At 41.7% G+C, this 25,082-nt stretch overlaps 3 protein-coding genes across 4 annotated transcripts in view; all 3 read left to right on the forward strand.

Moving 5' to 3' along the window:
- MTURN (maturin, neural progenitor differentiation regulator homolog) overlaps positions 1 to 25,082 on the forward strand; it is a 263,443-nt gene that overhangs the window by 164,522 nt on the left and 73,839 nt on the right. The window lies entirely within an intron of this gene.
- On the forward strand, positions 1,885 to 18,732 carry ENTPD3 (ectonucleoside triphosphate diphosphohydrolase 3). Of its 2 annotated transcripts, none has more exons than XM_065751981.1 (10): positions 1,885 to 1,955; positions 3,564 to 3,684; positions 8,329 to 8,446; positions 11,235 to 11,385; positions 12,153 to 12,312; positions 13,620 to 13,850; positions 14,244 to 14,516; positions 14,613 to 14,723; positions 16,142 to 16,279; positions 18,360 to 18,732. In XM_065751981.1, exons 2-10 carry the CDS (start codon positions 3,565 to 3,567, stop codon positions 18,591 to 18,593), a joined length of 1,536 nt encoding a protein of 511 aa, XP_065608053.1. In that variant the 5' UTR covers positions 1,885 to 1,955; position 3,564; the 3' UTR covers positions 18,594 to 18,732. The 2 variants fall into 2 exon arrangements, with proteins under 2 accessions (XP_065608053.1, XP_065608052.1); XM_065751980.1 differs by lacking the exon at positions 1,885 to 1,955 and adding an exon at positions 2,707 to 2,820.
- On the forward strand, positions 20,318 to 23,137 carry RPL14 (ribosomal protein L14). The gene is made up of 6 exons (XM_065753214.1): positions 20,318 to 20,376; positions 20,793 to 20,894; positions 21,346 to 21,440; positions 22,118 to 22,217; positions 22,426 to 22,479; positions 23,028 to 23,137. The coding sequence occupies exons 1-6, from the start codon at positions 20,374 to 20,376 to the stop codon at positions 23,112 to 23,114; spliced, it is 441 nt and encodes a 146-aa protein (XP_065609286.1). The 5' UTR covers positions 20,318 to 20,373; the 3' UTR covers positions 23,115 to 23,137.

Raw genomic sequence — 25,082 nt, forward strand, 5'->3', positions numbered from 1 at the left:
TCTTGAGATGTATAATCATACATCCCCTCTGCTGCTGTCTCTGTATGGGGAAATGAAGCAGTGTCTGCTCTGTATCCTGTGTAGATGTGATATGATAAATGCATTGCAGAATGTATCTGTCATGAACACTTTACTCATGTCCGCAGTATTTTAGTTTCTAGAGATTTGCTATTGATCTTAGCAACTGGTATTTATCTGTGAATCTTCCAATATCAGTCACTTTATTTTTACCTCGCATTTTATGCTCAATGCCACCAGAAGAAATAAACTTTTCTGTGGGGCAGCCAGCAATCCAGCTCATTTGTCATTTTTAAATGGATGCCTAAGAAAGATTTTCTCCAAGCAAAGTGAATCAATATAGTCAGTTACACTAAATGCATTAAAACAAGGATACCTGGAGGGGAGAAAAAAGATATTACAGCACAGGAAATCATGATGGAGAAGTGTGCAGGCAATGGGCATGGTGAAAGCTGGGAAAATGGCAGCACGTTTAGTCTATGCTTTGAGAGTGAAGAAGGGATGAAGGATAAGGTAAGGGAGCTATAAAATGAAGGATAGGGCTGAGGAATGAACTGAAAAGCTGAAGAGATAGGTTGAGGAAACAATGAAGATAAAGTAATTGATCTGAGAACCAAGTTGAATCAGAGGAACTGATAGGACAAGAGCTAATGGCTTTATGTTGTGCCAAGGGGAGGCTCAGGTTGTTTTGTTCAGGTTCTTCTCAGAAAGAGTGGTAATGCAATAGAACAGGCTGCTCAGGAAGGTGGTGGAGTCACCATTCCTGGCAATTTGCAAGAAAAGGGTAGATGTCAAACTGAGTGATGTGGTTTAGTGGTATGGTGGTGATGGGTTGACAACCATGCTAGATAATCTTAGTGGTTTTGTCCAACCTTAATGCTTCTCTGATTCTGTGAACTGGTGAAGAAACTGGCTACCCACCGTGCCACAGATGCTAGGCCTGGAGGGGAAATCTTAGCTCTCGACCATTCTATTTGGGACCTGAATTCTGGACTTTAAAAGCAGCTAGGGAATTTCACAGCCCATACCACTTTTGTCGCTATCATAGCTTTAGTCACAGAAATAAATGTAGCAAGAAAAGCAGCATGTACAATAGCCCAGCTCTTGGAAATGGTGCAGAAAAGAAAAGAATCTATCCTGCCTGTTTTTATATAAGTACATGAATACTTTTGAAGGTAGAGATTTGCTTTCTTTGCAAATAGTATACTTTAGACACATTTAAAGGTTGGTTGCAGAACTAGCTGGGATTTGGCACCTCAACTTTTTCGTTCTGCGTCTGGGCGGCGGCCGCGCAGAGGGGCGGGTTCACGGGCTTCCCGCCCAGGGCCGCCCGCTGAGGGGAGGGCGGTGGGGCGGCCTCGGTGCTCAGCGTCCCTGTATGTGTGTGTATGTGTGGATGAGGGGGGACGTCTCACTGTGCCGCAGTCCCCGGGCGTTCTCCTCACAGGTTTCAACGCAGGTTTGAAAACATACTGTAGGCTGTTGGTTTTTCTTACTGCTTTTGTTTTAATTATTATTTTTAATTCATCTGTTTCTTTGCATCACCTGTGGATCGCTTCTAAAATAAACGCTCACGCACGCGTATCTCTCTGGTTACAGTGGTTACAGTGTGATGAAAGGTGCTCCTAATGCGTGCCTGCCTGCTCCGTGTATGCACGGTGCTTACCTGGGTGTGGGCAGTACGTCTTTATGCTGCAGCTCGCTTCTGGGTGATGCTTTCATAATGGCACGCAACTGCCTTTTGATACTTAATTGAAATCTTATTTGTCTTTTTCCTTCCAAGTGCGGGGATGTTGACCTGAGTGAAGTGCTTACATGACAGCTGCTTACACCACGGAGTGAATGAACTCGTTCCCCTCCGCTGTCTCTTCAGATTTCAGTGAATGAAGTTGGTATTGCTGTGTTTCCTAGCCCACGTGTGGCTTGGGTGAACCCAGGTAAGGTTAAGCACAGCCTTGTAATCTGATCCAAATACTTAAAATCCTAAAACACCTTGCACAATTCAGATAAAGAGATATCTGCTGTGATGTGATTTCAACAGAGCACAGAGTGTAGGTGTCCTGACACAAAGGCTGTCACCTATGTTGGCATTTACAGATTATTCTCTTCTGAAGTTGTCTTGTTGACAAACAGGACAAAATTGTATGATGAAGGTCTCATGAGAAGCTACATTACCCAATATGCTCCCTGACAAAAAAGGGTTTTTAAATAAGAAATTGTGTCTGATGAAGGCAAATCCCAGTAGCAGGAAAGCACATGGGAACTTCAACAAACCCACAGTTCAGTGCCCTTTGTATAAAAAGTTATAGCAAAAAATCTTTCAGCAGACATCATGAGGTGTTTTTAAGTGTTGGTAGTATAATTATTGCTTTGCCTTTTAGTGATGCTTAAATTTGTAAAATATTTATTTGCCCAGGATTTAGTGGTGTTTTTTTTTTTTTTCCTTTGGTAATGACTGTTCTTTTCCAGCTCTGAATGTCAGTGCTTTGACCTAGGACTGAATGCTATAAACTGGGTTGCAAGTAGGTTAAGTCCTCTCTCAGACACACTTCAATTATAGCTAACACAGTCTGAAGAACTCACGGCACTTGAAATATGGAAGGTGTATGAAGGAGCACTTTGTTCTATTCTTCTTCCTCAGCCCTCTGGCTGTGGTTGGAGCAAAGAAAACAGGCAGTATGCTGAAGGTACAGTGGGACTCACCCAATTTCCCATGGCCCTGGAGTGCACACCAGATCTGACCTCCTGTCCTCAGCACAGGCTGGCATTCAGAGCTGCTGGAACAGCCACCAGTATCCACCAGTAAGGAACAATTAGGAGATGGGAGTTAGGATACATCATGCCAGGCTAATTTGATATTCTATGCCAAAATAAATGGATTCTGAAAATGAGGCAGGCAGGAAAGTTTTCCTTTTTCTGTTCTTCTGAAAATTGCCACCCTGAAATTGCTTGCCACCTCCCATTTCTTTCATTTTCAATCCTTGTGCAGCATTAACTACGTTAATGTTTGTTTGCACGTGAGTCATGAACACATTGTCAGTTAGAAGATATCTACTTTAGTGTTCTTAAAACTTCCTTTGTTTCTTGCTAAAGCTACCTGTGTCTAGTACAAACTGTGACCTAGGAACATTCAGCTGTATTCAGCAGCTGCCCATACTGTGCTGCCACGGCTGTGGTTATGTCTTGGTTATGGGCATGCATAAGAGTGTTGAGGGCATACCAGTCTCATCCTGCTCATTGGCCTTGTTCCCTGAGGCAATGGGAGATGGTCAGCATGCATCTACATGTAGACACTGTGGGAAATGAGCATACTGTCAGCTTGAGTGAACTCATGCATCTTGAATATGACGATGTACATACACTTCTATAGAATGACAAATTGGTGATAACAAAACGCTGGGCAGTTCTTAATTAGAACACAGAATTTTCATGAAGTTAAGGAAATGAGATTGTATGGGGAGTCTTGACTGATTCAGAGCTTCAGGTATTGCTCACAATCTGAATCCTATAACACTATTTAAGTGTTCCCTTTTTTGTTGTTTCAGGATGCTCACCAGAACACTGAGTGTAGTTGCCCAAGTGTTCCTTCTTCTAAGTGTAATTCTTATCATTGCTATTGCAGTGATTCAGATAAATCAGCAAAAGATTCTTTCCCCAGGCCTTAAGGTAAGTAGGCAAGAAATACCTATTCCTTATTTATTATTGTTACTTATGTAAGGAAGGAGAACTGTATTTGGAATTGATAAATTGATATTTAATAATCATCAGTTCGAAACCATGTTTTATGGAGTAATTCAGGTGTGTTTACACCCACAAATTAATTGTTCTTAATTATGCCTCTGTCACTGGAAGTCTGAGGCTGAGGCAAAATGAGGACTGGCCAAGATTGCAGTGGCAGAGCTGGAAAAGGATTCCTTGACTCATTGTCTACAGCACCTGGCACACAATGTCTTCTCCAAGACTGGAAGGCTAAACAAAGGCCAAACAAACAAAAAATGCCACTGTTTTTTTTTTTTTTGTGTGTGTGTGTGTGTTTTGGTCTGAAATTAGAAGCAATTGTAAATTATTTTTGAGATTATTCAAAATTATTTTGAAGTTATTTCAGGTATTTCCTGTAGTTAAAATTCTATTCTCAACCACATTTAGGAAGCTCTTACTGAAATCATCGAAAACTACTGCTGTGGATCATAAAGCATTTGGGTTGTAAGCATGTACTTTCTGATTTACCACATGTTGGGACTTGATAGACACTAAGAGAAGCGAAGTTAACTATGTAATGGGGAGCACAGCAAACTGAAAAAGACAAACTGAAATAATCTGGGAAGTAGGTTCAAACTTTGCCTTGTGCTGCTGGATTATGCATCTGAATTCTTCGAAGAGAGAACAACTGAAGACAGTGCTATAGAAAATAGCCAACTCTGTAGTAATTAGAGTGCAGTCCAGCATTCTGAGTTTTTTGTTTTTCTTACAGCTACAAGCATATACAATTTGTCACATACTTCTTGAAGACATTTCTACCTTTCCCTCTACATATTTACCTGTGTAGTTCACATAGTAATAGCAATAGGCTAGTATCTCACTATACTTAATGAGCTTATGATTGCCTTTGGTTTGTCTGAATCAGTTTTGGGCCTAAAATCTGTATTCTGATACCAGCTTGATGTGTTTTTGTGGTGTGGCAGGGTGTATGTGCTGGCACAGACACAGTGCCTCAAGTTTACTCCCTGTTGTGACCTGAGTCTCTGCTTGGAACAGTCTTACATCCTAACAGCTTTCACTCAAGGCAAAACTACGCTAATGCATAGGCTGAAGACTCTGTCTAAAATACAGCCTTGTGTTTGTCATTAGTTTCAATTCAGAATTACAAAGCTGTTTACTTTACTCTTCAAGGAAATATCAGACCCACCTGGATTATTGGGATGTGGTTTATTTGGGGAGGTCTGCTTCCTGAGTCACAGCAATTTGTTGGCTGGTTCTGGAGAAGTTCGGCAGTTCTTCTGCTAGATGCCTTGGCTTTGGATTTCTTTTGGGGCTGTATGCCTGCCTGAGGAGAAAGCTGCTGTTTATATGGAGGTCACTGTGTTTGATTCCTGAGATACTGAGTCGTTTTCAGTGGATTATTAACACTTGCAAGAGAATTCTTCAGGAACAGAGGAAGGACCTTGGTATTGAAGTCAAGAAAACCAGCTAAGTAACCTGACATGCCAATGAGCTGTCAAGCAGGAATTCCCTTTATTACAGCGCTGGGTGCATGGGGATCACTCACCAAACATGCACACCAAAGAAAGAAATGACTACCTCTTTAAAGGCATAGCACGCACAGATCCGTTACATCCCAAGGACATGGGCAGAAATTGCAAGAAATGATTGACAACTTTGGTGGTTGTGGGATTAAAGCTAATATTCGTTTTTGCAGTAAATTTCCAACCTTTCAGAGAAGGAGGTAGCCCGAACTGGTTCCCACTGATGTTATGTTGAGCTGAGGCATCTGTTTTGCTATTTTATCTTCAAAAACAGGACACCTATTCAACTTTCTTATCTTCTCTTGACAACAAGTTTTGCAGCCTCCGCATTTCATTCTTGAGCCTGCGTTTATGCAAGACTCCTGTCCTTCAGCTTATATCTGCTCAAGTTGTTCTCACAATATTCTCATGTTTCAGTATGCCAATATGAAACTCTTCAGTACTTATTTGATATGATGGAGCCTGGAAATGGCAGTGTCCTGAAGTTTGTGGTTGGTGAAAACTAAATGTGGTGGTAATGATGAAAAAAGCCTTCCCTTTTGTAAATGGCCTTATCACAGAATCTTAGAATATCCTGTGTTGGAAGGGACCTAACTGTTGGCTACACACAGGGCCACACAAAAGTTAGATCATATACTGGAGAGCACTGCTCAAACGCTCCCTGAACTCTGGCACTTGGAGTCATGCCCACTGCCCTCTGGTGCAGAATTTTTCCCTGACCCTCCCTTGACATGGCTCCATGCTGTTCCCTTGGCTCCTCATGAGCAGCCAAGTGTGATTTGACTTGCAACTTGGACAAAAACATAGCATCACCAGAGCATTTAAATTTGACCAGTTTGTCTTGGGTAGCAGACAAGGCATGTAGAATTCTCTCCCAGTTTTAAAATGTATATTTGTGTTTGTTTTTGTTTTTCTTAATTAAATATTCATTTCAGCTCTAACATCTGGCACACATCTCAGTAATTGCCACTCCGTGGGACTGCACAGACCACTTGGCAGGGTGAACTCACACATGTTCTAAGCAGCTTCAGGAGCCATCCTGAAATATATCTAAGAGTCCTTTCAAAAAATGAGTAGCTTTTTTATGAAGGAAACAAGAAGCTGTATAGGAAAAATTGGAGGGAGAGAAGGAGAAGATAAAATTGTTAGCTGCTCGGATAATTGTAATGCTACTCTTTAGGATGGAAATCTGTTCTTCAGGAAGTAGGCTGGGAAGTGGAAGTAAATATTGCAAGAGGAGGATGGAAATGGGTCTAAAAGCTTCACAGTTAGCTGAGGTAAAAATACTTCCATTATCTCCCAGCTGTACTTTGGCATGATAGCGCTGAGAATAGCTAAGTTAATAGCTGCTGCTTGGCACTCCGAGCTGTGACTAGATTTAATTAATAGCCCTTAAGTAAATTTACCATTACTGTGTTATGTGCCTGTAGTGCTCATCTGTCTTTTGAGGAAGGGGAATACACTTGAAGTGTCTTTGCTAAAACTGTGCTTCAGTGGAACCTGACGGCACAGCAGATTGATGGTATCTGTGGAACCTTTCACCTTGAAGATGATCAGGTTAAACATCATCTGAGTAAATATGAATGGAATTTTCATTATCTAGCAGTCCTCTGGGAAACAGACTAGAGACTGGAGACTGATACTACTGATAATTCTTGGGAACAGGAGCTTGTAGGATTACAGCGGGAAACTGAGAACTAATGAGATACAGAGGCTAAACGGTGTGCTACCTGAAGCAGCGATCTTTTTTGGACATTTGGGGCATCCAAGGCAGGCCATGTAATGAAATTAATGAGCCTGATCCATCTGCTTTTACTGCTTTGCAGCCAGATGGAGGCTCTCATGTTCCAGTGTTGTCAGGCTCCTTCTGTCTTTTTTAAAAGAAAAAAAAGTTGACTGAGGGATGAACCCTGTAACATGCAATTCTCACCAGCTTTATGATTTTGAAGAGGTGACAGCTAAACTTGTTTTCAGGGATGGCAAAGGGGATAAGCAGAACAGCAATCTAGTTTCACAGAATTACAGCATAGCTGAGGTTGGAAGGGGCCTCTGGAGTCACTTAGTCCAACCACTGTTCAAGCAGAGCTACCGTGGACCTTATCCAGGTGGCTTTTGAAGATCTCCAGGGAGGAGACAACACTCTTTCTGAGCAACCTTTACCAGTGCTCCACCACCTTCACAGCACAGAATTGCTTCCTGATGTTCAGAAAGAGCAACTTGTGTTCCAGTTTGTGGCCATTATCTCTTGTCCTGGCACTGGGTATTGTCTTCTTTGCAAAACCCCTTCAGGTATTTATACAAATTCACACCTCTAAGATTCCTCTTCTACATAGTGAACAGTCCCAGCTCTGTCAGCCTCTCCTTACAGGAAAGATGCTGCAGACCTTTGATCATCTTGGTGACCCTGCACTGAACTCTTTCCAGTATGTTCAGGTCTCAGAGACTCCCTTTTCCCTTCCTGTTGTCTCTCACTCTGGCACAGACTATTTTCAGAGCCAGATTCTCTGGTGGACTGCCTAACCACTCAAAGGAAAACCTCTATTGCACAACTAGAAAAGAACCATTCATCATTCTACCCATGGATTACACCCTTTTACCTCATCACTTATGTCTTTATAGATCCCTTGTCTATCCTTAAATCTAAAGCCTGTGCTCTGGTATCAAACCCATCAGTGTCCAGTGAATTAAGCTGGGGTAATGGGAAAGCGATTCACAGTGCTATCTATGCACGCAGCATGAATTTTAAACCTGATGCTGAAAGGAGATGAGCAATTTCCATTTCCTATGAATTAATTATATAATATATTATATAAAATATATTTTTATATTTATATATTATATAATGAATTTGTTGTATATAGTATGCTGTTCGTTTTTCACCCAGATTTATTCTGTGCTTTTCTGTTAGATTCCTGTCAAAGCACCTAACACTAGAATTAATATCTTTCTACTTTTTACTTTCTAAAGTGTTTGATGACGTGAAAAAGTACAGCTTCATCTGGGCAATGGGCGTTTAGGATGTCACTGTTGTCTCTTGATGTAATCTTATTCTCTTTTTTCTCCACAGTATGGAATAGTCCTTGATGCTGGATCTTCGAGGACTACAGTCTATGTCTATGAATGGCCAGCAGAAAAAGAAAATGATACAGGAGTAGTGAGCCAAACCTTCAAGTGTGATGTGAAAGGTGAGCTCAGGTAGCAGTTCCTTACTTCTTTGTAGCTTCCAGGAATTGGTTATCTGGAAGCTTATACTCTTTTTTCCCACTGGGTTTTTTTTTTTTTTTTTTTCCCCTTTCAGTACTGGAGAGTGAGAACTGTTAAGGCTGTGTCTGTGTCTGTCAGCATTAGTTCTTCAGTTGTTGCTATGGCAGGGTGCATTATTTTCCAACAGCGAAAATTAAAGCTAAACTTGGTTTACTCCACTTCATTGTATGAGTGGTGCAGACAGAATTAGATTACAGAGAGTCAGGTCTTTTAAATGCTTAGACCTTATACCCTGAAATCATTTCTTTCAGAAGGAAAGTATAAAGTATATTTTAAAATAGAAATCTTTGAGAAGAGTTGGAAATTTAGCCTCAGTTAGATGTTAGGCACTGATGAGGGCAAAAATGGATGTCAGCTATGCCACTGGAGTTTGAAAAATTAGCTTTTGGTTTTAAAAAGCATTAGCTGTGTTTTAAAAATACTTCTGCAGGTTGAGACAGATTGCCTAGAGAAATGAGTTTTGTGCATCCCATCTGGAATTATTCTGTGGCTACTCTGAAAGAGACAAAAGAGGGGGAATTATGAAAGGCGTGAAGAAAGTGAACTGGAAGAGCTTGTCAATTCTAGATGACAAGGGAGAGTCTAATGAAATTGTCAAGTTAAACAGCTATACTGAAGGACTGTTTGTAACAATGTTATAGCTGTTTCAAATGCAAATATACAGGTCTTTAACTCAGGAAAACCAGTAGTTGTACAGTGCTCAAAGATGTCCCCCAGCAAGCACCGCTGGCTGCCTGCCTTTTGTCTGAGGTTTTTACACTGATCCCTCTCAGAGAGAGGACACTAAATGAGACTGACTTTTGCTCAGACTCCAGTACAGTTAATTAAGTGTGTGCTCTAGCAATTTGTTGTGGATTGCTTCATAATAACATCTGAAACTCTTAGTCGATTGCAGTGACATTTGACTAAGCTTTCAAAGATACCAAAATTTCATGCATCTGTCAGAGGTGTAACTTCAGAGGTTCATAAGGTGACTAGATAAGTGGCAGGGAATAGTTTCTCAACAGCACCAATCTTTCAGTTACCTTCATTAAACATACACAGGGCCAATATTAGAGCAACAAAGGAAGGAAAGCGAATGTAATGTGCACAGAAGAAATGTACTGTCATGTGCCCGGTGTTTTGTCCTTACAGGCTGCAGGAGTGGCGGTACATTCTTCTAGTTTATGTCTTAACTCATTAAGAATGTTGCCTGTAGTGAGAAAGCTGCAGTTCCTATTCTCCTGTAAAACCGACAGGGAAGTATTTTGTGAATTTAACTGGCTAAACAAAATATTGTGAAACAGGGGAGTCCAAATTGCAGTGAGCTGTTCAGGTCCCGTGGGGCCTTAACCACAATCAACCACAGCACTTCTCATCATCCAGCGTATAAAATCAGGTTCCACTGCTCCAGTGTTGGGTGAGTCTGCTCTGGAGGAAACAGAGATTTCGTGTTTTGTGTTCCCCAGATGAGCTGGGGAAGTGCAGTGCCAGGAGTGTCAGGTAATGTGTCTTTATCTGTTGGTAGCCTTAGGCACTTCAATTGCGGGGCTGGTTCTGGGCCCAGCCAAGAGGCAGACTTGCTCATACTTACTGAACTTGAAAGTCAACTAATTTGTAACTCCCATGGTGTTCTTGGGATTTCAGTTCAGACAGTTAGTTAACTCTGCCCTGTCTGTTTGAGCCAGCCCCAAATTAAAGCCTTTTCATATAGTGCAGGTCCTGGCCAGGCTCTAATCAGCAGCAAAGGAGGCTGTACTGAATGGATAGTTACTGACCTGTGACCCACTCTGCCTGTTCTGAACACTGAGGAGTAGAGGCTCTTGTCCCAAGAGAGTGTATGGCGAGTGTGAGGAAACAACAGCTGCTGAGGGTGTGAAACAGCAGTTGCTCCTCTGTTTTTCTGGGTTTCACTATGTGCCACTTCCTCAGCTAGGGAATTTTAGTAAGGAACGTTTCTATTCACACTCAGGTTGAACCTGTCAAAGCTGAGGTCCTGCTGGTCCTTGGAGTGTTGAGTAAGAGAGGAAAGACTTCCATTTGAATTATTCAAATAGTTATGCATTATATAGCACAGTGTGACTCTCATTCCTGATACCAGAAGTTTGGAAAGCTGTAAAATTCTTTGTAGTTGAGGCACAAGCCTAAACTTGCAGCTCTGTGACATCTCTGAGCCATTTTTGTGCGTGTCTTGGAATTTCAACAGCAATTAATTCCTTGTAGAAGCTTTTTTATTTTTAGTTGAAAGCAGTGAGCTGTAGAGGTGCCATGGTGCCCACAGAAGTTATAGCAAAACAGTTTAGGAAATCTTAGTGCTAAGGTATGTAAGGAGGCATATGCATTACTTTAACATATAGGAGAAATTTCACATCCACTAGACATCTCATTTTCTACAGCATCTGCTATGAGTAAACCTATTTTCTTCTCACAGTGTTGTCATTATGACATTAGGAGGTTACACTGTACGTGCATCTTAGGACATGCATGGCACTATAGGTACATATGTATACACATACAAGCAAGAAATTTCAAAAATCTTCTCTGTCATACACAGCTTAGACAGTCACTACATTGTTTATTCCTTCAAAGTAGTCATAGTTTTCAACCATTCTGTTGTTTGCAACTACAAGAAGGAGGAGGGAATCTTTTTGTCATAACAACTGTTTGCTTAATTAGGTTAATTTGTACTTGGCAAAGCAGCATGCAATCAATGTACTTGTTTTCTTTTAGGCCCTGGTATATCCAGTTATGAGCGTAACCCAGGAGCCCTTGCCAAACCTCTTGATGAGTGCCTGAATAAAGTCAAGGAGAGAATCCCAGTTCATCAACATAAGAGCACTTCTATTTATCTAGGGGCTACAGCTGGCATGAGACTACTGAGGTACAGTGGAAATTTGAACTCTGCATGTGTACTGCTATAGCAGTCTGTGAAGAAAGAATATGAAAAATGTACTGGACACATTTCTGTCCACTGGAAATTGGTCATTTCAAAAGGAAATGGAGCCCAGCCAATTGAATTCAATTATTTTATTTTATTTTTTAATAGGGAAGGCAGGACCATATGAAAATCCTCTCTTCTAAAACCATTTTGGAAAGAAATCCTTACTTAACTCTGGAGAAGGCAGAAGTTTAATTCTCTCTTTCAAAACTATCTTAAAATCAAGTGCTAAGTAAACATGATGTTTGTGTGTATCTGAGGGCAGCAAAATAGCGAGACACTGCAGAGTTTTCTTAGAGTGAATGTGATGTAATTTGGCTTTTGGGGTCTGTCTATGGCTTCAGCTGTGGCATAAACTCTTTTCTGTATGTTTGGTCTCTGACTAAACAGAGTGAGACGAAAGATTTCAGGACTGTTCTAGCCTGCAGCTATCATGTAAGCACTCAATTCACTAAAAAAAAGTCTGTTTGAAACAAAATACTTATGAACTTGTATGATAAAGTGTGAAGTTTGTATATTGTGGGTGAGTTGCTGCTGCTGTCATGCTGGGTGCTTGGCTGTTCCCTGTAATGAGTTTCCCCTTTAGGCTAAAATAATGTCAGTTTTTATTAGGTGATTGTATGGGTTTTCTTGAGTTGCTAGGCAGTGAAGACTAAACATGGAATTGCCTTTCCAGATGCTCAGTGTCTCATGTTTTGTGAATTGCTTAGGTTGCAAAATGAAACGGCAGCCAACGAAGTCCTTGCAAGCATTCAAAACTACTTCAGAGCACAACCTTTTCAATTTAGGGGTGTGCATATCATAACTGGGCCAGAGGAAGGGGTGTATGGATGGATAACAGCCAACTATTTAATGGGCAATTTCTTAGAGGTGTGTGGAAAAAATGCATGCTTTTCACTGTTCTCTTTCTTATAAATGAGAAGTTGGAGAGGGTAAAACAGTATTGAGATGACCAGCAACTGATTATATGTGTTTGTGGCAGTTGTGTGCTGCTCTTAGCATTTATTGCATTTCTTCCAGATAGCCTTGCAAGGATGAAAATAATTCCAACCAGAACTCTGAGTATTGTTCACTGTCCTGTTCAGTCGTGGAAATCAGTGAGCAGGAGCTGGTGATCCAAGTGATAGTTCATGGTGAATGTGTTGTTGGTTCCTGCTAAGTTAAGAAAACTGAATAGTAAAATCACATGTTCTGGCATGGTTTTTCTCATTTTATGCAACAAAAAGGGCTTTATGAACGTTGGGGTGATGTCAGTCTTCTACCACATTAATTTTAGTAACGAAGATCTCCATTTCCATATGACAGATTCATGAGGACTACTGAATGCAAGACATTTTGAAGCCAGTTTAGTATAGAGTTGTGCAAAGACTAAAGTGTGAATAGGCTGGAGCTAGGAGTGAAATTCTACTATGGGCTCTTAAGGGGAATCTATCATTATAGATTTTTCTCATATGTACGTTTCTTTTCCCTTCTTGTGTTTACGTTCACATCATCCATAGTAAATCTTACTGCAGTACATATGGAGAGAATTATTAACACAGAAAGAGTACTCTGCACAGTGACTGTGAGGATCAAATACAGAATTTGGGGGATGCTTTGGGTAATAGGGAAAAACAGCAACTGAATGGAACAGATTTATTAACAACTGAATGGAAGAGATTTATTGCCACTGCAGTTTCAGTGAAGGAAAAGTACAGATGAGGGGTTCACATTCCTTTGTCTTTTATGATTATTTCTTTTTTTACTCTTCTTTCATTATCTTTTTCTGTGTGATCTTATAGTATTCTATTCCTTTAATAATTCATCTTGCCTTGAAACAAGCAAATTTGCATGCTAGTTCCATTCAGATCTCCCAGGTACCCAGACTTCAATTTCCTGCATTCTAGTATAGATATTGATCTGGCTAGTCCAGTGCTTTGATTATTGTGCTTTCCTCAGTGTTCAAAGCCATGCTGCATTACATTTTCCATCTTTCAAACTCTTTTTGCTCTGTGGGAGTACCTCTCACTTACTTAAAAACAACATCTGCATGTTCTCCTCAGAGCTAAGATTTTTGGGAAAAAGTGAAGGACAAAGAGGGAGGGGAAATCTAAAAACGTTGTTATAAGTAGAAGAGCTGGAAGGGAGAACAATCAGATGATACTACTAACTAGCTATATTTTTATTTTTATTTGTAGAGAAACCTTTGGAGGACGTGGGTCCATCCATACAGAAAAGAGACTGTGGGTGCACTGGATCTCGGAGGAGCTTCCACTCAAATTTCTTTTATCCCAGAGGACTCTCAGGAGAACTTCAATAACACCCTGCAAGTGAAGTTGTATGGTTACGACTACAATGTCTACACTCACAGCTTCCAATGTTATGGGAGAGATGAAGCTGAGAAAAGGCTTTTAGCATTGTTGCTCCAGGTCTGTTTAGGACCATTTGCTATGCTGCTCTTGCAGCTGTTGAGTAATTGTCTAAGCAGGTTCTTAAGGCTGGGTTCTCTCTCCTTTGGTGGAGTTTGGAGACCCCAGTAAAAGCTCTGTGTTGCTGTGGCTAAAAAGCACTTAGGTTTCAAAGGTCTCCGTATTTGTTAAATATTGCTCTGAGTTTTGTAGCATTAGACAGTAAAAGCTCAACGAGTTCTGTAAGTATTTTACTGATTTTGCTGATGATAAAGAAAAGAGTCCCTGTGAATTAAAGTGTTCATCCGTGACAGAGAAGAGAACAAGAACACATGTATGTGGGTTAAGAAGATTTCTGTACTTATCGTCATGTTAGGTCTTTCTTGCTGTTGAATAGTCTTTGTTTTTCTTCAGAAATCAAGCACCAATTCCAGTGTGGATAATCCATGTTACCCTCAGAATTACAAGACTGCATTAACAGTGAAGTACTTCTGTGGCAGCCTTTGTACACAGCCTCTGAGACCAACAAACTATTACCCAAACCAATCTGTAATCTTCCGTGGAACAGGAGACCCAGGTCTGTGTCAGGAGATGGTTTCATTATTGTTTAACTTCACTACTTGCAGAAACCAGGAGGACTGTGCATTTAATGGAATCCGTCAACCAAAAGTTAAAGGGAATTTTGTGGTAGGTTTCCAAACTAGCATTTCTTTTTGGACTTTCTTGCTTTTGATTTCAGTAGTTCTGAAAGTAACAGGCCTTTCATCTGCTCCTTTTCTATAGGCTTTCTCAGGATTCTACTATACAGTTAATGCTTTGAATTTATCTGGGCATTTTTCTCTATCTGATTTCAATTCAAGTATGTGGTTTCTCTGTTCACAAAGCTGGGCCCAGGTAAGTGTGCTTTATTTAGTTTGTTTTGTTTTTAACCTGTGGAAGAGAAATAACAAGAAAATGGACTGTTCAAGTATTCAAAACTTTTCAGGTCTATGTCAACATTTGTTTCCCCACCATGCTTCAAATCAGAGGCATTACTTTCAGAGCAGCCCTCATACTTGCTGTAAATGTATTCATTCCAGGGAATTGGAGATTGCCATGATGGAAAGCACTTAGAAGGCTAATAAAGCAGACCAGTTGAAACTTGAAAACAGAACTTAGCTAGGTATTTATTAACAGCACACTTCGGTCTTGCACACTGTCAGCAGTATCACTATATATATTCAGAGCACTTAGTAGCAAACAATTGTATTCTGCATTTTTCAGCAGGTGCACAGTACAACAGAACTGATGCAATATAGCTGTAATTTGGCTTAAATGGGAGCTAAATTTGGCTGTGAAGTATTTGTACTGGTGGAAGGCAAATCGATTTTTCACAGTTGTCCCCACAGAGTTCACTTGAGGAAATGGTAAAAAAATGTTAATAATAGTAAGAACAGTAAAGCAAATTGGCCCCAAGTGGCAATCCAAGACCTTTTCTGCACTGTTTCCACCCAGCAGTTTTTCATTTCCTAGCGTACCTGATCTGTCTGGGATGCTTTGTGTATTCTGTGACACACTGGTGCTGCTCTTCTTGTAATTGCTGGAACTTGGAACTGGAAGTTCAAAGCACTTTGCTTGGGTCTGTGAATTCCAGCTGATACTCACCTTCAAAATGAGCATCTTAAGTTAAAATTGAAACCCAGAGAGCAGTCCAGTGATAAAACTGTACTCTGTAACTTGCAGGCATCTTTATTTGATGGAGGTTTAACTCTGTGTTTTTCTACTCCTGTAATACTCCTCATGCTCTGATCTCAGCTCTGGAAGTGACAACCTAAGATAAATGGATAGACCTGTATTAAATTTGAAGGAAAGTACTTCAGATTAGCAAACTAGCTCCCTGTTTGCATTCATTTCGCTGCATTTCCTATTGTAATTTACCATCATCACAGCTTGAGAGCTGACTGCCACACACAAGGTACACTCTGTGATCCTCTTAAAGAGATTTGTGGCTGTGGTTTACTACCACAGTTTTAACCACACCATAAAGATGACATGGAAAATTTAGGAACCATAATATCCTTGATCTTTTATGTTCAGTTTTATGTTTACTTTGATTATTTTTTACCACGTAAGCTCATGATAACATTATCAAGGTGCGTTCACTTTAAATCTCTGTGTCTAGTTGTCCACAATTTTACTTGCTGTTTCTAATGTATTCTAATTAGAATCCAAAGTGATGTTGGTTTTGGTGTTGTTGTGTTTTGTTTTTTTTTTGGCAAACTATTTGTTTTTTATGATTCACTTTCTTGTTTTTTTTTTTAATTTGCTTTCAGATCCAGTATATGCTACCTAAATCTGAAGAAATATATGCTAGATCCTACTGTTTTTCAGCCAATTTTATTTATTACTTGCTTGTACATGGCTACAACTTTGATACAGGAAAATGGCCACAGATACACTTTCAAAAGGAGGTGAGTAATAATCGTTTCTTTGTAAATTTTAATCCAAAGATGTCCAGAAGAAAAGAGGAGATGCAGCAGCCTACAAAAATATTATGGTTGTCAGCAGCCTTTGTAGACAATTGTTAAATGTTATGCATAAAACAAAACCACTTTTCAAGCTCAAAACCAATTTCAGCCTGGTTCCAGAGGCTGCAACTTAGTGATGCTGGCTACATTCTTTTAAAGAGCATTAACAGTGAGTACAGTATCAAATATTTTTAACCTTGCCCCAGTTAAGGTACTGTCTCACTTAAAGCCTGAAACACTCCAGTCAAAGTCAGTGAGCTAACCCTGCTGGGCTGAAGAACTCCAACCTTTCTGTCTGCTGCCACAGCCTTGGGCAAATGGGCAGAGATGGTTTGTAATCAGGGGATGAAACAACTAGGGCAGCCATCATCCTCAGATGGCACATCCATCTGTGCTGCAATCTGGTTTTCTGGAATAAGAATTTATATTGATGGAGTATTGGCTTGGATATGGCAGACAGAAAGCTTAAAACCATGTTTGTGTAATACCTGCACTGTTCTCTTCCCTGACCTCCGATTTTCTTCCTGAAAGCCAGAATACTTGGGATGAAGTGGTATACATTCATTCTAAAGCTGCTGCTAAGAAATCCTTGTTTCTAGCTCAGAAGGCACGGCCCACTATGTAAGCCTGGCTGTTACATCAAGAAATATGGTCTCTGCAGTACTCTGTGACTGCATCCTTTCCTCTCTGTTACTGTAAAACCTCACCCCAGGTTCTCTCTTGATCTCCATTGAGTCTGGAAATTTTTCAGCACATGCATGCAAAAAACAACGAATGAATAGTTGTAGGTCTTCATCCAGAGAGCTCTTAAATGCAAGGTATACTGACAAGCTTTCACTGAGAAATCATAAGTAGTGTTTTCTGAAAAGTCATACTCTACTACTGGCGTACTGAAGAATCAAACAGGATTATCAGGCTTTATTTTGTTCTCTATTAGCAGCCTTGCAGAGGTGGTTAGATTTAGCCCTTCCACCAGGAAATCAGCAAAGCTTACTCTGGGATCTTAATATGGACCTGTAAGGGGTGGATCTTTTTTTTTTTTTTTCTTTATAACATGTTTTGTTGCCCTCTGCAGGTGGGAGCAGCCAAACCCAGCAATATTTTTTCTGTATTTAGCCAAGACCATAAAAATACTGAGCAAAATGGAAACCCAAAAGGCTTATTTGCTACCTACAGTTTACACCAGGGTAATTGTGAAAGTCCAAAAGAAAGACTGCATCCTCTTAATCAGATCTGCCCCTCAAAGAACTAAAACTAGTCACATCTAATGAAACAAAGCTGTCCCAGAGACGACAAAAGCACATTTGCCCAGCTGCCTCCAACAGTACACATTTAGAACTGTGGAGGTTTTTTAATGGACCATGCCATAAAAGTATATTTGCTTTTATTTAGTGTAAGCTTAAGAACCGTAACACGATGCTAAGATCTGTGCCAGATGTAGAACTGGAGAATCTGCAGAATTTCTGAATTCCATAGTGAGAGGTTTTCCTTCTTTTGTCAACGAAAAATCAGCTTAGTCCATCTTACTGCTTTGCTCAATCTGTTGTATTTTAGTTCTTGTTGTTGTAGCTTTTTCTGTATTATTTAAACAAAAGATATTAGGATATACACAACTATAGAAATGACCATGTATTATAGATCCTTGTAGTCCCCTACAACCAGTAGGACTGCTTAAAGTTGTTCAGTAACACTGAATTTACCCTGGCCTCCTCTTTGTTCATGTCAGTTGGACTGAGAGTTTTTTATTTGCTTGAATTAAATAACTTCCTAGGATTTGGATAAAACAGGGAAGTAATTCTAAGAATTTGCACTCATGCTGATTCTTTATGTTTCCTGCACATAAAATCCCATAACAAGTGGCTGTCAGCTTGTATATCACCCATCCTTGTGATCAGTTTGATTAGCATCCTCTTGAACTGGAAAAACAGAAGGGCAGTTTTCCTTGATAACTTGCAAGCATAAGCAGTTCAGCTCTTTTCTTTGAAAAGTATATGGGAACGGGACTCTTTTGTCTGTATTTCAGGTCGGTAACAGCAGTATAGCGTGGTCACTTGGTTACATGTTAATTCTCACCAACATGATTCCAGCAGAAGGCAAGCTGATCCAGTTACCTCTGAAACCTTCTTTGTTTGCTGGGCTCCTCATCTTCCTCACTGTTATGGCACTGTTGTGTCTTTTCTTCCTTGTTTACTTGTGTATTGTGTCACAGAAACAAAAGGTCATCAGTCGCGTTGAATATGTATTTACTCCAGAATGAAAAGACTTAACTGAAGACTGACCAAAAAATTCATAATCCCATCAATTTATGTAGAACTTTGTATTTGAAAAACATACTTAAAGGCAGGTGAAAAGTCCTGAAAAGACCAGAAGCATAAATAAAGGAGACAAGAGGCACTGAGGAACCGGTGATGTGGTGAATGGAGCATTTGTGAAATATTTTAGCAGCTGTTTAGTAAAATAAAAGGTAAAGCATAAGCAGGCATGCTGCTTTGCTAATTCATGTTTTAAGAGTCTCCTTCTGTCAGACATATGTGAAGTTTTGCTCATTAATTTTGTGCTAACTGGTAAACTGAACTGGAGATGTATCTGATCAACGGCAGCAGTTGTTTAGGACAAAATTTAAGAATGACTGAGTGGGAGAAGAGAACATAGTGGCTGTTCTCGTGTGTAGTGCAGACACAAATCCCCCAAACAATCCAGCTTCTGAAACTGGAACAAGCACTGGGTAGTCACATGAGCTGACAGGAACAGCACAGCTGGGAGCAAATTGTTTCTATTGCTATTCCAAACAGATTGATCCCCACCACGTTAGGGTGTAATAAATTACCAACATCCCTCAGGACTGTCAAGCCCATCTTAAAGCTGAGCTGTATTTTTAGTACTGCAGAGATCTCACAATGCCTCTGTTACAGCACGTAAGATTCGCTTTGAAGGCAGAAGTAAAATCTTTCCAGTAATGAAACCAAATTTTAAATGTATCACAATTACTTCCAGAAGCCTGTAGAGTTTTCAGGGTCTTTCTGTAATAACTTTGACAAACATTTTGGGCAGTTTCTCCTTACGTGTATTCCTCCTAATCTTAGACACAGTCAGTACCAGCTTGTCACGTACGTATTATTTTGACTCTCTTGGATCTTCTGAAGCATTAATGTGAGTAGGCAAAAAAAAAAAAAGTCGTGGAAAAGAATTCTGCCAAATCCAGTGCCATCTTTTCCCTTCGTACAGTGTCTGTTCCTCTTCATATTGACTGTTCCTCTTCGTATTGCCTTAACACAGTCTGTGAATCAGTGATGGGGACATATCCTTAGGGCTTTGGAGTTGACACGAGGGGATTGTTGTGCTGTTCAGGAACAGCAAGAAGAGAAAAAGCACCTCTACTTCCAACCTTGTGCCATCTCCTTTTGCCCAGATTCACTATCTGCATGGAGCTGTTCACCCACCATATTCCCCATAACGTCCTACAAACAGCTGCTGCCAAACGTAATATATTCCTTTGCAGCCTCTCAGGATTGCTTCCCCCTGCAGGAAGTTTCCCTTGCTTGCATCATTGCTTCTCTGAAGGGATGGCAGCCGAATTCAGCACCTGTTGCTGGCTGGCTTAAAGCCCGGCAGCCTTTATAAGGCCCAATAGTAGTTCTTATGGGTAGTAGTTTCCACACAGATGCTTTGCTTGTAAGAGATCGTACATACACTCAGCATTCAATTCCGGTACCACATAACGTGTTTTCTATCCCCGCACCGTCTCCCACGCGCGGATGGATGGTTTGAAAAAAACTTCAGTATCTTTTTAATAATAAAAAAAAGCTTTAAGACTTTTGCGGGACTGGTGGCTGCCACGCCTTGCCGCTAAGCTCTGCGCGCATGCGCGCTGGCACGCCGCCGTTTCCGAGCGGCCGCGAACCGGGGAAGGCGTTCCACGCACGCGTGCTACGCTCGGAGAGCACCGTCCCGCCTCTGCACATGAGCAGTAGCGGCTCGAGGGCAACTTCCGGCCGGCGTGGGGCCTGCCCTTCCCTTTCTGCTCGCGGGCGGCCATCATGGTGCGTGCGTGCGGCTGCGGGTCCGACAGTGGGGCCCGGTGCCGGCAGGGCCTCCCTCTGCCGTTCTCGCCTGCTTGCGGCGGCCGGCGGAGGTCTGCCTGCTCCTGGCCCTGCGGCGGGGCGGGGTGGGAGCCGAGCGTTGGGCTGGGCGGGGAGCAGGCCGCCTGACGTGAATCGGAGCGGGCCGCGCGTGGCCGCTGGGCTGCGGTTGGGGGTGGGGGAGGTTTATGAGGGACGATTTGGGGGCTGTGGGCGTTTGGGGGTGCCGCGGCCTCGCCGAGCCGCTCTTCCGATCGCATTCCTCCAAGCGGGGCTGGAGCGGGTGGCTGCGGGCATGGGGCCTGTGGGCAAGGAAGGGAATGAAGAGCTGCGTGGGGAGGTGCTGAGTGCTGACTCGTGCTCCCTTCTGACCTTAGGTGTTCAAACGCTTCGTCGAGATCGGCAGAATCGCCTTCATCTCCTTCGGGCGACATGCGGGCAAGCTGGTGGCTATTGTGGATGTTATCGACCAGAACAGGGTCAGCCCAGAGCGCTTTAGTTGTCTTCGTTCTTTGTGAACACCTTGAGCACCGAGGCCTTGTGTATAGAGATTAAAGGGAGTTTTCTGCCAGATTCTTAAACTTACAGTAGCAAGCTGTACGTTCCTCTCTGCCATCTTTCCTGAGAACAAAAGTGGCTGAGTAAATGCCACCTGTAGTCTGAAACTTTTGAGTGGAATGGTACTGATGTGTGCTCAAAGTAAATGCCTGACAGGCATCCTGAAGAGCTGAAGAAAGATCTTACTGAGTGTGGCTTTTAAGTTTTTTTTCCAGATACAAAGATGAGCCTGCAACACTTGGGTTATGTGCTCAAGATGTCATTCCTGGTTTTGCCTAAATAACATTTATTTTGGTTTCAATTACCGGTATCAGGGAAAGCTGAGTGGAATATGATGGAAAAAACACTTTAAAAAGTAACTCGTTTTTTCAGGCATTGGTGGATGGCCCCTGCAGTGGTGTCAGGAGACAAGCCATGCCCTTCAAGTGCATGCAACTGACTGACTTTGTTCTCAAGTTCCCGCATAGGTGAGTTGTTTGCTTTTTTTTTTTTTGCCTGTATAAAGCATATTGTCATCTGCTGCCTAAGTTATGTGATCTGATGAAAGACATTCATACAGCTTTGTCAATATGTTAATGCGTATGTAGCTAAAATTGGGCAGACCACATTATAACAGCTGAACGTGGGTAGGTTTCCTTTATCACCACTGGTTGATAACTGTTGTCCAGGAGTAAAGGAAATGCAGCCTGGCCTAGGCAGCTTGCAGATAGGTGTAGGGTGCAAGGAGTAATCGGAAGCAGTTGCAGTAGTACTGTGTGGCTTTGCATTTGCTGCCACTTGTGTCACTTTCAGATGTTAAATATTCCCTCTTTGCAGAACTGCGTGGCTGATCTCACTGTGCTCTCTCCAGTTGAGTTGCTACCTGAGATTCTGTAACTTAGAAACAAAAATTGCTGTTTTTCTGATTGAGAAGCGTTGCTGGCAGTGTGAAATCTCCCACAGATTGAGTCCTAGTAAAGCGTTCGCATAACAAAATTAGAATGCCACATATATCTCTGGTATAATGGACTTAAAGTGAAGGATTGGTTTCTGCATATGAAGGAGTGCAGAAGGATGATCTTCCCTTGTGTGAAATTTGATCAAATAGCATCAGGGTAATTTTTGTACAGATCATCAATATAACTACTTGTCTGCTTTCATACAGTGCTCGTCAGAAGTGCGTGCGTCGTGCCTGGGAGAAGGAGAATATCAATGAGAAGTGGGCAGCCACACGATGGGCAAAGAAGATTGAAGCCAGAGAAAAGGTATGGGTTTCAGCTGGATGTGTAGTGCGCTTTGTACTGCTTCTGCTCGTGAAAATACAATACATGAGGTATTTTTTCTTGCTAGGATTAAAAGTGGTCAAAGTAGAGATCAAAAATTGCTGTCTGTCAGCTTTAAGTTGTCTTTGTGCTGTAAGAGTAACTTGTGTGTATATGTAGCACAGCCTCACCGTTGCTTCTTTTCAAACAGAAAGCCAAAATGACCGACTTCGATCGTTACAAGGTTATGAAGGCAAAGAAAATGGTAAGTGTTTGTGTGGTTTCTTCACAGGGTTAATGCTTTTAACTTTTACTTTCAGAGTCACATACGGATCCTTAGTAGCCTTGCTTTTACAGTTAGCTTGGCTTACAGGGTGACAAAACATTGGGATGGCTTGAATTTGTTAGATCTTTGGTCAGTCATTGGTCAGACTTGAATTCACGTGGCCTGTGCATCAGTCTTCTGAGTTGTAGCTGAGGTGTTACCTGCTGCAGAAATGAGATGCCCTTGTGTGGATGCAGTTAATATTTCATTCTGTAATAAACTCCTTGCACCTGGAGTGCTGGGGTGCCTGTGTTACCAGCCAGAATGATGTTTGCTGCTTGGTAGATCAGAACAGTTTTAGGTGGAATTTGACATTTTAAATGAAATACTTGGTAAATCCTTTGACTTACTGAAATACGGTCAGATTAGCAAAGGTTTATTATTGGAAAGAGCAGAATCTGAAAGCTTAGAATTGAAGGTAAGGAATAATACTTTTGAACTGTTATAGTTTCCATCTGATTAATGGTATATTTTTGTTGTTTTTACAGAGAAACAGGATCATTAAGCATGAGATTAAGAAGCTCCAGAAGAAGACCACTAAGAAAGTCAAGAAGACAGAGAAGAAAGAGAAATAAAACGAGCTTCTAGTTATGCATCACTTTGTGTCCATGTTCTGATTCTTCAGAAATGACAAGTGCTAAAAGATCTGATCTAAACTGTAATCAAGTTCACTTCGCTTCTGTTGTCTGTCTCGTTTGTTGGGCACGAGGGTTTCACTGGAACACACAGAAGTGTTTTGTTGTGTTCTGTTGACCGTACAGACCACGCTCAGTACTCTGTACCCCTGGCAGTTTGAAATGCTGTTTAGTCTTTGCACTTCAACATCCACATCTCAAAATGTCAGCGTCTTCCATGCTTTCACATGTGTGCTCTGCAAGGAGTGGGTGTGTTTTCCTCATATTAAACAAAGAAATGGTGGGTCTGAGATCTCATAGTAAAAAGGCAAGTTATTTTTACATTCAGATATAATACAGAGGTGGGGGAATATTGAAAAATGAAGGTTGTAAGACCTTCAAGCACATTGTCAAATACGTACTCATCTACTGTAAGGCCAATGATGTGTGCCTTCAAAAATGAGTGCTTCTCAATAGTTAACGTGCCTGGTTTTCTTTTAGGCAAAACTGGGTGTGTTTCCTCAAGCACGTGCAGTCAAGCATGTGATTGACATGAGTGTTGTAACTAAGGAAGAAAAGCCTCAGCAACGATGCAAATTGAGATTAAAACCTGCATTCAAGCATCTGGAGATGCTGAGTTAAATCGGATTACAGCTTGGAGGAAAGAGTAACAGCAGAATGTAGCAGTTGGGTAAGTGCTCCTTCTGACAGTGTGGTGTGTGAGCTGCCTGTGCTGCTCCTTGGAAGTGATGAAACCTTCCTGACACTGCCTGTGGCCGTGCATCCTGTCAGAGGTCTGCTGCCCTCAGCAGCGAGCCCTGTGCCACATGTGCTACAAGGGTGGATGGATTTCACAGCCACGCAGATGCAGAAATAAGGCACAAGGATGGGTTTGGTTTTAGTGCTTCCCACACGATGGCAATGTTTGCTCTTCACAGCACCTCCTGAGGTAACTGCTGCCCTTGCATACGCAGGAACGGTGCCAAACAAAGGCGATGGCACAAATATTTGACAATGATGGATATGCTTATCCACATCTTTATTTTGCATTTATAGTTGACTGAGATGGAATTTATTGGACCGAGGCAGCATGTGCTTCTTTAATTTACTTTGTGGAGTGTTAAGAAATTGGATGTGCTGTTCAAAAACAGCTTAAGGTGAAATTCCAGTGTTGGAAGTTCCTATCAGGAGGACGTGTGGGAGCAGAGAGGGTGATGAGCCCTGTCCCATTTTACTACTGGGGTTGGCAGGTAAGTACTTCCTAAGCTGCAGTCAGTAGCAGACAAACCATCTTGGTGCTGCCAAGTCTGGGAGGTGTGAGCAATTAGAAGGGCAGAGCTGGGGTCCCTTAGTGCAATCTACTTCAACCTGGTGCAGCTGTTGTGCACTGCTGGGCCAGCGCCTCAACTTGCCATATCTGCTGCTCACCACAATGGAGGCTTCATTTCAGACACTGACACCATCGGCCTCGTGGCACAAAGGTGTTTCTCGGGACGTTTTGTTCTGTGAAAGCTGTGCTGAGCCCTTTCCGTGCCTGCTCTGTGTGCTGTGTTGGGGAGCAGTGCCCTTGGTGCAGATTTGTACGGCAGGATCTTGTACAGATGCTCTGCTGTGCTATGTGCCTTGGAAAATGAATAGTGTTCATATTTAAATAGCAGGGAGGAATATTATCTGTGAGATCCGCTGGAGCTTTACCTGAAGACACCCAGCAGGAGGGCACAACATCTGAATGCTTCTCACAATAGCTCAGCAGTTAGGACTTAGAGCCGCTGTTTGAACCTCATGTTTACCCAAGCCATCAAACAAAAGAAAGGCTGCACCTCGCTGAGTTACTGATGGATGCTGTGTAAAGGTGATATGAAGAATGGGAAATAGACTTGTGGGCTTTTTCCTTTCCATCCCCTTTTTCTCCCCCATGGAGCTTCTGAA

This window comes from Cyrtonyx montezumae, unplaced genomic scaffold, assembly GCF_038088225.1.
Source record: "Cyrtonyx montezumae isolate F1298 unplaced genomic scaffold, pur_monq_1.0 scaffold_8, whole genome shotgun sequence".
NCBI lineage: Eukaryota > Metazoa > Chordata > Aves > Galliformes > Odontophoridae > Cyrtonyx > Cyrtonyx montezumae.